Source organism: Protobothrops mucrosquamatus, unplaced genomic scaffold (assembly GCF_001527695.2).
Source record: "Protobothrops mucrosquamatus isolate PMUCROS unplaced genomic scaffold, P.Mucros_1.0 scaffold_199, whole genome shotgun sequence".
NCBI lineage: Eukaryota > Metazoa > Chordata > Lepidosauria > Squamata > Viperidae > Protobothrops > Protobothrops mucrosquamatus.
Genome location: NW_015386275.1, coordinates 30,544 through 45,537, shown reverse-complemented (window position 1 = coordinate 45,537; position 14,994 = coordinate 30,544). Strand labels below are relative to the sequence as shown.

General features: G+C 39.7%; 1 protein-coding gene across 1 annotated transcript in view; it reads left to right on the top strand.

Moving 5' to 3' along the window:
- LOC107296093 (CD99 antigen) overlaps window positions 1-14,783 on the top strand; it is a 121,056-nt gene extending 106,273 nt beyond the window's left edge. The window contains exons 7-9 of the mRNA XM_015825440.1: window positions 9,424-9,534; window positions 9,748-9,801; window positions 14,597-14,783. Of these exons, the coding sequence (XP_015680926.1) occupies window positions 9,424-9,534; window positions 9,748-9,801; window positions 14,597-14,625 (194 nt within the window). The 3' untranslated portion in view covers window positions 14,626-14,783. The remainder of the gene's footprint in view (window positions 1-9,423; window positions 9,535-9,747; window positions 9,802-14,596) is intronic.
- The last annotated feature ends 211 nt before the right edge of the window (window positions 14,784-14,994 follow it).

The following is a 14,994-nucleotide window of genomic DNA, read 5'->3' as shown; positions in this document are numbered from 1 at the left end:
TGTCAGAATTTTATGAAATTTGGAATAAATGTTATAATTGGCTAGAACAGAGAAAGAAAAAGATATAATTATTGATGTATATAAAATGTAAATAAGATGTAAAGAACATTTAAAATGTAAAGCACTGTTCTGTTAGAAGAAAAGATTTATGTTTATGTAGTTTTGGTGTATGGTGTATGGTGAAAAATAAAAAAAAAATAAAAATAAAAATAAAAAATAAAAATAAAATGCAGATGTGGATGCAACGTCTTGCTTTGCTCCAGCAAAGACGTCCTGGAGTGCGGAGAAAACCTCAGGCTCCGAGGGAGTTCTCACCCTCCGACCTCCAAATAATTAAGGAAGTCTGGGGGAACTCTACCTCTACCCGAGGAAAACTCTCCCCCTCCTCTTTTCTCGAGGAGGGGGTTTTAAAGCCGCGGGACAACTGATTTTCGCTGTCTCCGCACACTTTTCACACAATCACAGGGCTGGCAGCTAAAGGAAAGCCACCATCAGCACCGCATCGTCACAGGAAAAGAAAAGACTTTGCCTTTCTGTCTGAGGAGCTTAAAAAGCAACAGGTCCAGTGGTTGGAGGTTGGAGATTTTACGCAGGAGAGGCCTATTGAACAAAGTTTGGAGGTAAAGGATGATTCAAAGGAACAGAGGATGACTTGTGGTTGCGTATAGACGTAAAGACAAGGAGCAGAAGCAGAAGGCTGATTCTGGATCAATAATACAAGGCCCGATTACTACAGAGCCGGTGGGAGGGGCACGACCAAAGAGATTAACAGCTGATCTTCAAGTAGTGTTCCAGAGGCTCCAGGCCACGAAGGATGGCAAAGCTACTGACATGGAATGTTAATGGCCTGAACTTACCACAGAAAAGAAAGTATTTCACTACTTGAAACAACATAAAAATGACATTGTTTGCTTGCAGGAGACTCATATTATGGCGAAAGATCAAAAGTATTTGATTAATTCACAGTTGGGATCACATTTTATTGCCTCAGCCCCAAACAAAAAGGGGGGCGTGGTTATTTATGTAAGAAGAGATTTATCGGCTAGATTAATTGAATCTGATATACAAGGAAGATATGTTATTATTGAACTAGTGCTACAAGGCAACAAAGTTCTTATTATTGGATTATATGCTCCTAATCAACAACAACAAAAGTTTTATAAGTTCTTACATCAAAAACTAACTGAATTGGATTATAAATCTGTTATTATGATGGGTGATTGGAATGGTGTTTTGGACTCAAGTAAAGACAAGAAGGGATCTTTCAAAAACTCTCCTAATAATTCTAAATTACCTAAAGTTTTTTTTGATTTGAAGGATGATTTGGAATTTAGAGATATTTGGCGAGAACGTAATGTGGAAGATAGAGACTTTACTTTTTTTTCGGATAGACATCAATCATTCTCCAGAATTGATTTTTTCTTAATTACTACTGATCTTTTCTCCAGGGTCAAGAACGCTAAGATCTTTCCTAGAACATTGTCGGATCATAGCCCAGTTTGGTTGGAGTTATTTGCTGAAGATGGAAATAGAAGATCTTGGAGATTAAACGAAAATTTATTTAGATATGAGGTGCTTTCGCAGAAAGGTAGAGAATATCTGAAAGAATTCTTTGTTTTGAATATGCATAAAGGCACTTCGATGGCTATGGTTTGGGATGCTAGTAAAGCTTATATGAGAGGGGTTTTGATTCATATGAATAATGGATATAGGCGTAAGCAGATGCAAAAACGTAAAGAGTTGGAAGAAGAGATTAAATTGAAGGAGAGGGCTTTTATTTTGAACCCATCAGATAATAGATTAAAGGTTTCTATAAATATGTTGAAAGAGCAATTTAATATGTTAATGGCTGGTCAGGTTGCAACTAACTTGCGTTACGCGAAACATAATACCTTTTGTAATGCAAATAAGCCTGGCAGGTGGTTGGCTTATCAATTACGGAAGAAACAGAAATCACATATTATAAAGAAAATAGAATACAAAGGTAAAGAGGTATATCAACAAAAGTTGATTAAAAAGAGTTTTTTAGATTTTTATACAAAATTATATGCTAGTGAAAATATACAAGCCCTATATATAGATAACTACCTACAGGCAGCACATTTTCCTAGGCTTTCAAATAAACAACGAAAGGGGATGAATGGTTTAATTACGTCTGAGGAAATTATTTTGGCAATTAAACAGTTAAAAGTGGGTAAGGCCCCTGGTACAGATGGATTATCAGCAATTTATTATAAAACATTATTTGAAGAGATGACAGAACCATTAAAGGAACTTTTTAATAGTATCCAGATTGGAGGAGAAGTGCCTCTGTCCTGGAGAATAGCTTTTATATCACTGATTCCAAAAGAGGACCAAGATCTTACCCAGCCTAAGAATTAAAGCCCTATATTGCTTTTGAATATAGATTATAAGATTTTTGCTAAAATATTGGCAAATAGGTTAATGCAAGTTTTGAAGCAAATGATTCATAGTGATCAATGTGGATTTATAACTGGAAGATATATGAAATACAATGTAAGACAAATTGTTAATTTAATTGAGTATTTGGATAAGAACAATCAAGTCCCTGCGGCATTGATATTTTTGGATGCTGAAAAAGCTTTTGATCAGTTGAATTGGCAATTTTTACTGAAAGTTGTTGATAACATGAATTTTGGGGATAAATTTCTACATTCTCTTAGGGCTATATATCAACAACAATCGGCACAAATTATAATTAACGGGGGATTAACAGAGGCATTTAAAATTGAAAAAGGTACAAGACAGGGATGTCCATTATCGCCATTGTTGTTTGTTTTAACACTGGAGATTTTACTGATCAAAATTCGCGAATCAACTATAATAAAGGGAATAAAAATAAAACAGAATGATTACAGGTTGAGAGCTTTTGCGGATGACTTGGTTGTGACATTATCTCAACTGATTCAATCGGTTATAGACTTGATGGAAATTATAACTCAGTATGGGAAAGTTTCTGGTTTTAAGGTAAATAATAATAAGACTAAAATATTATCTAAAAATATGACTATGAAGGAAAAGGAAATGTTAGTTAAATTGACAGGTTTTGAAATAGTGAAAAAGGTTAAATATTTGGGAATATATATTACAGCTTCTAATGTAAAATTGTATAAAAATAATTATGAGAAATTATGGTTAAAAGTACAAAAGGACTTAAATAATTGGAAAAAATTACAATTATCTTTGTTGGGGAAAATTGCGGCCGTTAAAATGAATGTTCTACCAAAGTTTCTCTTCTTGTTTCAAATGATACCTATTTTGAAAAAAGATGCTAATTTGGATGAATGACAGAAGGGTATTAATAAGTTTATTTGGGCGGGGGAAAAACCAAGAGTTAAATTTAAGATCTTACAAGACGCACGGGAAAGAGGAGGACTTAAGGCGCCTAATTTGAAATTATACTATGATGCGGTGGTTTTAACATTGGTTAGTGATTGGCTTAATTTAACAAATAAAAGTATACTTTATCTGGAGGGATGGGACATTATATGGGTGGCATGCATGACAAGGTTTTTAAATCTCATATTTTAAGAAGTGCCTTATTGCGTGTCTGGAAAAAGTATTATTATAAGTTAAATTATAAAATACCAATCTGGGGGATTCCTGGACACGTGATAGAGGGGGTATCTATGGGTGTGAATTTGGATAGGATTTCTTATAAGGAATTACTTAGAGTGGTAGGGAATGATTGGCAATTAAAATCGTTAGCTGAGTTAAAGCAAGAAAATATTGTACAGTCTTGGTTTCAGTATACTCAATTGTTGGTTAGGTGGAAGTTAGATCAAAAGGTTGGTATTATATTAATGGATGAGAATTTGGTAAAACAGATTAAAGATCAAAATCGAGTGCATATAAAGAGAATTTATAATGCTTTAATAGAGATGGATTCAGAAATGGAATTAGTTAAAGATTGTATGGTAAAGTGGGCTCAAAATATTCAAGAACCAATTCCACTGGATATATGGGAGGTAATTTGGGTTAGAAATGTAAAATTTACTCAGGCCCAAAATTTAAGAGAAAATTTTTACAAAATGTTTTATAGATGGCATCTGGATCCTAAAAAGTTGTCTTGTATGTATCCTAATTTACAGCCCAAATGTTGGAGATGTGGTAGCTTGGATGCTACTTATTTTCATATCTGGTGGANTATTGGAAGAAGGATTGCTTGCCTACTATAGAAGAATGGACGCTTAAAGTGTCAAATTTAGCAGAAATGGCTAAGATTTCTGCCTATTTGAAGGATCACTCACAAGAAAGATACATTTCGGTTTGGAGAAGATGGATAGATTATATTCAGAACAAATATGGGACTAAAAAGTTCCATTTAGCCTATGAGTAAATTTTAGGGTATTATTAGTATTAATAGTTTATTATAGTGAAATTTTGTTAGTTTTAATTATATGATATTATTATTACTTTTAGTATTAGTATTGTTTAACAATATGGATATTCTATTGTTTAATAATTAGGATACTAATTTGTTTATGTTTTAATTATTATTATTATATTTATGTTAAAGGGGAGTTAAAGCGCATTATGGACTTGGTTATTTATATAGTTGGATAATGTTAGTTAGATTATGATTATTATATTTGTAACCCTGTATTTAGCTCTGGGAAGTGGGGGAGGGAGAGGGGGGGATTAGGGTGGGTGGGTTTAGGGGTTTATATTGTAATTTTTATAAAACTTTTCAATAAAAAAAAAGTTAGCAAAGCCTAGGAAGCTTTGCAGTTGCTTCCTAGGCAGGGTGGAGCCCAATCCAGCACTGCTCTGACTTCTCTGTGTCCATTTCAGTCCCTTCATGCGAGATACAGCAGTCTAGGTAGTCTATCTTACTCTGGTGGAATTCGCACTTGGATAGCTTGGCATACAACTTGGCGGCTTGTAGTTTTTAGAGGACTGCCCTCATGAGTTTCACATGGTCTGCCTTGGTTTCAGTATAAATCAAAATGTCATCCAAATATACAAGCACCCCCTTGTACAAGTGCTCATGCAGGACCTCATTGATTAATTGCATAAACACAGCCGGGACCCCTTACAGTTCAAAAGGGAGCCCTTTGAATTGGAAACAGTCTAATGGGCAGTTAAAAGCAGGCTTCCACTCATTCCCCTCCCTAATTCTCATTCAGTAATAAGCTTCTCGCAAGTCCAATTTAGTGAAGATTTTGCCCTTACCCAGGTGACCCAACCTGTCTTTCCTCAAAGAGAGGGGACAAACATTTTCCACACACACTGTGTTTAGCCCTCTATAGTCAATGCACAGATGAAGGGCCTCATCCTTCTTCTCTCGGAAGAGAACTGGGGCCGCAACCCTAGGTCGTGCTGGCTGGATGAAACCTCTGGCTAAATTTTTATTGAGAAACAGCCGAAGTTCCTCCAGCTCTCTAGGCTCATTGAGTACAGTTTCAGTTTTGGTAACTTGGCACCAAGCTGGAATTCTATAGCACAATCTGTTGGTCTGTGAGGGGGGAGCTCGTCCAATCCCTTCTCACTAAATACATCCTGGAGATCCCGATACTCTTTGGGGATGGCAGGGAGGTCTTTCCTCTGCATTATTGCTCCTAGCTTGGTCTTCGGGGCAGCTGTCTAGGTTAATTTCTGTTGAGGTTGGGAAGAGCAGGTTTTCTGGAATTTTAATAGCCCCTTCATCCAGTTCATATAAGGATTCTACTTTTTCAACCAGGACAGCCCTAGACTAAAAGTCTTTCCATCCGAGGTGGCACTATGAAGCTTATCAATTCTGCATACCTAGGGGCTTGGTGGCAAACATTGCTGGGATGCCCCCACAACAGAGCCATCCAGTTGACAAAATGCCATCAGGACTTTTCAACCACCTCAGCCGAATCCCCAGTTTCTCAACCAAGGCCAGGTTCACTAAGCACCTGCAGCAGCCCAAGTCTTACAGCCCTGAGATTAGCCTTCAGCCCGGACCCAGGAAAGTACAGCTCTATGGGGATAGTCACTGGTGTGACCGGGTCACTTACCAGGGGGTTGTCATCATCGGTGTCCGTGAACCCCTGGTCATCGTCCGGTGGGGTTGGATTCCCTTGGCCCCTTTTGGAATTGAGGTGAACTCTATGACCACCACCCCTTTCAGTACCATCTCTTTAGCTCACACCGATCCTTTCATTGCCTTCCCTGTGGGGTTTTAGCTGGCTTTGCTGGACACCTGGTTTTGCATTCAGCAGCTTGATGCCCTTGACCACACTTCAACCTTCACCTGGCTGGTGAAAGTTGGGGTTTTGCGGTTTCTTTTTTTCCCGAAGGAGTCTTTTTCCAGGATTTTGCTGCTCGGTACTTATTTTGAGCCTGATCGATCTCCACTTCTTCAGCAAGCACACACCAGCTGTGTAGGGTCACAGGGGATCCTTGAGCCATGCAGGCATTGTAAAGGTCATCATTCAACCCATCTTTGAAACAGCTGATGAGGATGTCTTCTGGCCAATTATTGCGGCATGCTGGATCATGGAATTCCTCAGTGTATTCCACCACAGCTCTACACTCCTGCCTCACGGTCTTAATGCAGTCTTTGGCTTTCTGTTCAGCCAGGAGGTCCACGAACCAGCAGTGGAGCATGGTCATAAAATGATTAAATTTTCTCAGCTCGGAATCATTTGCATTGTGGAGGGTTACCATCCAGTGGGCAGCTGCCCCATCCAATGCCAGCATGACACACTTCACTTTAGTGCCTTCAGTAGGGATGTCTGACCTCTACTCCTGCATGTAAGTTAGGATGTGGGCCGGGAAAAATCCCAGCTACTGGGAATCCCCATCAAACATCACCCCTAGCAGTGGGGCCTTCCTTCTATGGGCACCTCCTGGTGCGTTGGTGGGATCCCTTTGTGTGGGTCCTGTCATTGCCTCTGCCCCAGCCGGGGTTGCTGGCATTCCTGCGGTGGTGTTTAAGGGAGAAGCTCTCATGCTGTCGTCGTCTTGGGTTTGATGAGCCTCCACTGAGGTCGTCTTTGCCAGGGTTCCACTAACCTTAAGGCTCTGGAACACTTCCACCATGGTGCGCATAGCTTGCTTCGAGGACCAGAAAGCCAGAGACTGCATTAAGACCATGAGGCAGGGGCGTAGAACTGTGATGGAGTACACCGAGGAATTCTGTGATCTGGCATGCCGCCTTGACTGGCCAGAAGATATCCTCATCATGGTTGACCTCGCTACTTTCTTCCTCCTCAAACTGAAGTTCTTCTAGGTCTGTTTGCCATTCGCGCCCCTGGCTGCATTGGGTGAGAATCACTTTCTTAGTCCTCCTTTCCTAGTCGTTCTTCCTGACATGAGTGGACCACCTGGGTTTCGATGAGTCCCCTAGGTTGGCGGCCTCTGTCCATTCGGAGAGGTCCGCTGTGGGGACTTCCCCCAGCACTCAGCTTCCTCTTGGTCTCTGCCTTGCACAGTTCCCACGGTAGAGGTAAAAGCCTCTCCATGTTGACCACTATTGCAGATTCTGGTTAATGTAGGGACCTGCCCGAGCAGCCCCCTCAGGAAAGCACGACCCTTGACTCCATGTAGTTAATCAAAAGAACTTTTACTGAGATGTAGTGGTTGCAGTAGAGCCAAGCGGAATCTAACATTCCCACACAAAGCAACAAGCTATTCTTCCCACAATGAAACCCTCACCAGTCCACCAGCACCCAATACAGTGTCGTAAGGTTGTTTTGAGAACACCAAAGTACAGGATAGATAGTGGTTCATCTTCAGGGCAAAGCAGCCTTGGTAGCATGCTGAAACTATGTGGGAAGGAGTCCGTCCCATCTCCGAAGGCGATCCCCCTCACCATTTCCCAAACAAGTACAGCACTACAGCAGAAGTGAATGTATGCAAAGAATGCCTCCCCAAAGTGGACCTCCTCCCCCTCCACCAGAATGGCAGGACACCTGAAAAAGGGTACCTGACAAGAACAAGCTGGATTTTACCCCCAAATGTGATTGTAGCAATCAAGTCATTGTATTAACTTCCTACCTGGAGAATGGATTCCAAAAGAAAATGAAAAATGTCTCTGTTTTTCTTGATGTCTCGGTGGCCTACAATACTGTCTGGAGAGAAGGACTTCTCCTCAAACTAATCAAGGTACCTTGTCGTAACTCCATTGCCTAGATTGACATGTTGAATAACAGGTTCTTTCAAGTTTTTCACAGAATTCAATAGACATAGATATCTTAAGTTGAATAACGGACAACCACAAGGATCAGTGCTATCCTCTGCTCTTTTTACATCCACGACCTGCTTGAAACCGTTTCTTGGAAATTTATTTATGCCAATGATATCAATCTCACAGTCCAAAGAACCAACTTCAGTGATGCTGAGGACATCCTTTCTCAAGTTCTCCAGAAGCTGGATGACTACTTCAAAAAATGGTGCCTCCAATCAAGCCTAACAAAAACAAAAGTAGCTACATTCCATGTCAGCAATAGGTGTGCAAATTACTAGCCTTCAGTGAAATTCCGGAACTGTATTTTACAATGTAATAATTATCCAAAGTACCTGGCGTAACACTGGAGAGATCTGACAACACTTAGAAAAACAGCCACAAAATTGAAAACCTGCAACAATTTACTGAACAGACTGGCTGGAACATCCTGGGGTGCTGATACTAACAGCCTACAAACAACAGCCTTGGCTTTGGTTTATTCCACAGTTGAATATTGTGCCAGCTTGTAGCTTAACAGTGCCCACATCCAAATGGTTGCTGTCCAATTCCACCATCTCTCATCCCACTCCTGTGCACTGGTTACCAGTACTTAGCAATATTAGAAGACAAGAAGCTCTCATTCGGCTGTGGTCAAGGATGCTGAATAACAAGGCCCTTCTTATTTACCAGGACAATGCATGGCCCATCATAAGATTGAAATCCTGATGTTAAGCTATTCACTTAACATCTACTCAGCTTAACCCTGAGAATGCTTGGAGAGAGTATTACATACCTTCTGACTGTTAGTGATCCCTCTACCAAACCACCTGGTTTTGACCTGCCTTGCTTTATCTGGTCGAAATTGAATGGAATTAGGTGTGATGCTGGAAGAAGTGCTTCTGCCCTGGATCAGTGGGGATGGAAAGATTCCATTTGTTGTGCTGCCAATATACAAACTATTAAACATATTGGGCAAGATTGCCCATAACATGCATTCTCTGGTTCCCTAGAAAATCTGCATAAAGCAGTGCAGAGGCAATCGCCTGGATAGCTGAATTGGACATCCAGTTATGAGGCCACTGCCATACCCCCATAGAAGTGTTATTTATAATTATGTGGACTGTGTATATATGTTTACTTCTCTTCTGTCATGTTCTCATCATATGTATTACTACTACTACTATTATTATTATTATTACTACTACTACTACTACTACTACTACTACTACTACTATTATTTCTAATTGGGGGAATTCTTTTCACAGATTCTCCAGGCATGCTAGCTGGCATTATTAGTTCTGTTGTAGTAGCAATAGCTGGAGCTCTTTCAAGTTTTATAGCATACCAGAAGAAGAAGCTTTGCTTCAAACCAAGTGGTAAGTTACAACAAACTTGACTTGAAACCCCCAAAATTTGGGGTTGTAAGATCTCCTAAAATAATTGCTTTAACTACATTGACATTGGATGATTCCCGATGTAATTGAAAGCTCACAATTTGAAATAAACTTTGGATGTAGAATGTTACTCTGTTCAAGGTTGAGCTGAATATACATAAATGTAAGGTATTTTAACTGTGTTTGTTTCTACAGATCAAGAAAACATTCCTGTGGAAAGCCAGCAAGGAGCACATGCAGCGCCATCTGGTAAGGTCATAAAGAGCTTTAAAAAATTACATATACACCTTTCTTCACCTGAAAAAGTGGCTTATATTTGTGATTTTGTGCAGCTTCCCACCTAGGTAGTTTTATCAAGCCACGCCTACAGTGCCCCATTTAAGAAAAACAAAACATGGTTTCTTCAGCCTTGTTGTTGTTGTTAGTTGCAAAGTCGTATCCGACCCATCACAACCCCATGGACAACATTACTCCAGGCCTTCCTGTCCTCTACCATCTTCTGGAGTCCATTTAAGCTCACGCCTACTGCTTCAGTGACTCCATCCAGCCACCTCATTCTCTGTCGTCCCCTTCTTCTATTGCCCTCAATCTTTCCAAGCATTAGGCCCTTGTCCAGTGAGTCCTTCCTTCTCATTAGGTGGCCAAGGTACTTGAGTTTCAACTTCAGGATCTGGCCTTCTAAAGAGCAGTCAGGGTTGATCTCCTCTAGGACTGACTGGTTTGATTGCCTTGCAGTCCAGGGGACTCGCAGGAGTCTTCTCCAGCACCATAGTTCAAAGGCCTCAATTCTTTGTCGCTCAGGCTTTCTTATGGTACAACTTTCATAGCCATACATTGCAACTGGGAAAACCTTGACTATACATACTTTTGTTGGCAGGGTGATATCTCTGCTTTTTAGTATGCTGTCTAAATTTGCCATAGCTTTCCTCCCCAGGAGCAAGCATCTTTTAATTTCTTGGCTCCAGTCCCCATTTGTGGTGATCTTGGAGCCCAGGAAGATAAAATCTGTCACTACCTCCATTTCTTCCCCATCTATTTGCTAGGAATTGAGAGGGCCAGATGCCATGATCTTGGTTTTCTTAATGTTGAGTTTCAAGCCAACTTTTGCACTCTCCTTCTTTACCCGCATCAAGAGGCTCTTTAGTTCCTCTTCACTTTCTGCCATTAGAGTGGTATCATCTGCATATCTTAGGTTATTGATATTTCTCCCGGCAATCTTAATTCCAACTTTTGATTCATCTAGTCCTGCCTTTCTCATGATGTGCTCTGCATATAAGTTAAATAGACAGGGCGACAGAATACAGCCTTGCCGGACTCCTTTCCCAATTTTGAACCAATCAGTGGTTCCGTGTCCAGTTCTAACTGTTGCTTCTTGACCCGATATAGGTTTCTCAAGAGACAAATAAGATGGTCTGGTACTCCCATCTCTTTAAGAACTTGCCACAATTTGTTGTGATCCACACAATCAAAGGCTTTAGCATAGTCAATGAAACAGAAGTGGATGTTTTTCTGGAACTCCCTAGCTTTCTCCATGATCCAGCGTATGTTGGCAATTTGATCTCTAGTTCCTCTGCCTCTTTGAAATCCTGCCTGTACTTCTGGAAGTTCTCGGTCCACATACTGCTGGAGTCTAGCTTGCAGGATTTTAAGCATAACTTTACTAGCATGTGAAATGAGTGCAATGGTGCGATAGTTTGAACATTCTTTGGCATTGCCTTTCTTTGGAATTGGAATGTAAACTGACCTTTTCCAATCCTGTGGCCACTATTGAGTTTTCCAAATTTGCTGGCAAATTGAGTGTAGCACTTTTACTGCATCGTGTTTTAAGATTTTGAATAGCTCAGCTGGAATACTGTCACTTCCACTAGCTTTGTTGTTGCTCAGCTTTCCTAAGGCCCATTTCACTTCACATTCTAGGATGTCTGGCTCGAGATCAGTGACCACCCCATCGTGGTTATCAGGGACATTAAGCTTGTTCTTGTATAGTTCTTCTGTGTAGTTTTGCCACCTCTTCTTAATCTCTTCTGCCTCTGTTAGGTCCCTGCCATTTTGGTCCTTTATCATGCCCATCTTTGCATGAAATGTTCCCTTCATATCTCCAATTTTCTTGAAGAGATCTCTGGTTCTCCCTATTGTTTTCTTCTATTTCTTTGCACTGTTCATTTAAGAGGGCATTTTTATCTCTTCTAGCTATTCTCTGGAATTCTGCATTCAATTGGGTGTATCTTTCTCTTTTTCCCTTGCCCTTCGCTTCCCTTCTTTCCTCAGCTATTTGCAAAGCTTCCTCAGACAGCCATTTTGCAACGAGAAACTCATGATCTGAGCCACAGTCAGCTCCTGGTCTTGTTTTTACTGACTGTATAGAGCTTCTCCATCTTTGGCTGCAGAGCACATAGTCAATCTGATATCTGTGTTGACCGTCTGGTGATGTCCATGTGTAGAGCCATCTCTTGGGTTGTTAGAAAAGAGTGTTTGCTATGACCATCATATTCTCTTGACAAAATTCTATCAGCCTGTGCCCTGCTTCATTTTGTACTCCAAGGCCAAACTTGCCTGTTATTCCAGTTATCTTTTGGCTTCCTACTTTAGCATTCCAATCCCCCATGATGATAAGGACATCATTTTTTGGTGTTGATTCTATAAGGTGCTGTAGGGCTTCATAGAAGCGGTCAATTTCATCCTCTTCAGCACCAGTGGTTGGGGCATAGACTTGGACTACTGTGATATTGAATGGTTTGCTTTGGATTTACACTCAGATCATTCTGTCATTTTGAGGATTGTATCCCAGTATTGCTTTTCCTACTCTTTTATTGACTATGAAGGCTACTCCATTTCTTCTGAGGGATTCTTGCCCTCAATAAGGTCCTCTGAATTAAATTCGCCCATTCCTGTCCATTTTAGTTCACTGATTCCTAAGATGTCGATGTTCAGTCTTGTCATCTCTTGTTTGACCACATCCAGTTTGCCTTGATTCATGGATCTTACATTCCAGGTTCCTATGGAGAAAAGATCTTTACAGCATCGGACTTTCCTTTCACCACCAGATGCATCCACAGCTGAGCGTCCTTTCAGCTTTGGCCCAGTCGCTTCACTCTTTCTGGCGCTACTAGTACTAACCCTCTGCTTTTCCCCAGTAGCATATTGGACACCTTCCGACCTGAGGGGCTCATCTTCCAGCGTCATATCTTTTTGCCTTTTGATACTGTCCATGGGGTTTTCATGGCAAAGAAACTGGAGTGGGTTGCCATTTCCTTCTCCAGTGGATCACATTTTGTCAGAACTCTCTGCTATGACCTGTCCATCTTGGGTGGCCCTGCACTGCATAGCTCATAGCTTCATTGAGTTACGCAAGCCCCTTCACCACGACAAGGCAGTAATCCATGAAGGAGTCTTCAGCCTAGTGTCTTCATTTTATTTTATTGTTAATTTTTGTATTGTAGATTAGATACAGTTAGCTCAGTCAAGAAAACTGACTGGACCAAGACCATTGAAATAAACTTTTGGAAATAGGTGGGATTTGCATGGAACCATTTTAAGTGTGTTTGAATTTGATGGTAAATATTAAGCATAGATTTACCAGACATAATTACTACATATAAAACAAAGTTCATGCTATTAGGGTTCATTTTGTTCCTTCCACAGAAGACAGCAGGAATCTTTTTTCATTAGTTTGTCACTTTGCAAAGTTTCAGACAATCTTCAATACTCATAGAAAGGCCAGGTTTATATATATGCATACTTGTCCTTTATCATTTTATCTTTACTTATAGTTTTTCTCTAGCATATTAAACAAAATCTAATGTTGTTTTCAGTGTTTAATCAGAATCCTGAAATATGTCAGAAATTAGGAAAATATAAGTCATTTTAGGATTTTTTTAATGAAGAAAATTTCCAGAAATAAAAGGAATAATTGCCATAAGGAAATAATGGAACTGGGATGATAATGAAGCCCAAGTGGTTACATTTAATCTAAAGAAAAGAGAGGCAAAGCTGCCCTTTCTTTCTTGACTTTTTCTTTAATTTTAACTTTAAAATAAGGAAAGTACCAGCCACCATCCTCTTCATTTCCAATTATGCCTCAGACTCACAAAGATCCTTTAAAGGAAAGTGAGTGAGAGACTTTGGCAATATTTTAAAACCCATCTGGTTGAGGAAAAAAGGAAAAGAGAGAAAACCTTGGATGAGCATTTGCTCTTTCTTTAAATACTTTCTTAGGACAATCTGTTTAAATCTGGTAAGAACCAAATGCATTTAGTGATGCTTACTTCCAAGTGTGTTCAGGATTACAACTTTAACTGGAAAAATTAATACTTGTAATTATATATACAATTATAAGTTGGCTATGGGTGAAATGAGTCAGAAACTTGACAGTATGTGTCAAAGGTGCTTTTTCAAGAGGTAACTGGACTTTCTTGTGCTTCTTTGAAGATGTTTTGTTCTCATCCAAGAAGCTTCTTCAGCTCTGACTGGATGGTGGGGAATGGAAGGATTTATATTCCTTGCATTTTTTTAGAGAGTTGTTGAAGCCACTTGGAGGCTTATTTATGTCTCTCATTCACTTTCCTTTAAAGGCACTTTGCAAGTCTGAGGCATAATTGGAAATGAAGAGGATGGTGGCTGGTACTTTCCTTATTTTAAAGTTAAAATTAAAGAAAACGTCAAGACAGAAAGGGCAGCTTTGCCTCTCTTTTCTTTAGTGGTGCAAATGGGTGTGGAGCCTTCTTGGAATCGCTGAAAGGACTGTGTTGTAGACTGGTGTTAGATGATGTCATATCCCTCCCCTTCTATTGAGAGAGGGCTGTTCAATTTTGACATGTCAAAATTGGCTATATCCCATAAATCTTACCACATGTGACCTTGAGGACACAGATAAACCTCCAAGTGGCCTCAACAACTCTCTAAAACAATGCAGGAGGTTTTTAAGTATTATATTTAGCATGAGCTATAACAACTTTCAGTTGTGGGCTATATGTTTTTCATTTTGTCTGTTCAGGTAGTATAGTAGCAGAGAATATAACTTTTCTCATTATTTTTCCCCTTTTAGTTCAACATACACTTTTGCAGAAACAATAACAGAATTTGATATGAAGAGAAGACCAGAAACTGGATTTATAGCCTGCATAATTTCCTGAAGGAGCAATGCAATGGAATTGCAAAGTAAATCTTTAAAATAGGCCTATTGAAACATCTTCAGAAAGGGAGTGTGATGTTTTTAACCAATGAAAAATATTTTCCTCCACTATTTACCCTTTGAAGTTCAATTGTATGCAGGGTGATTATTGTTTTAAAATGTATTTTATGGCATTTGTTGATTGGATTAAAGTTTTTTTTCTATTTTCTATTTTTTTTTAGCAAGAACTTTGAAAAGGGAGATAGGTGTACTTGTAAAATACCTTCAGGCAGGTTGTTCACTAAGTAAAAGTATGTTGATTATAGATATCT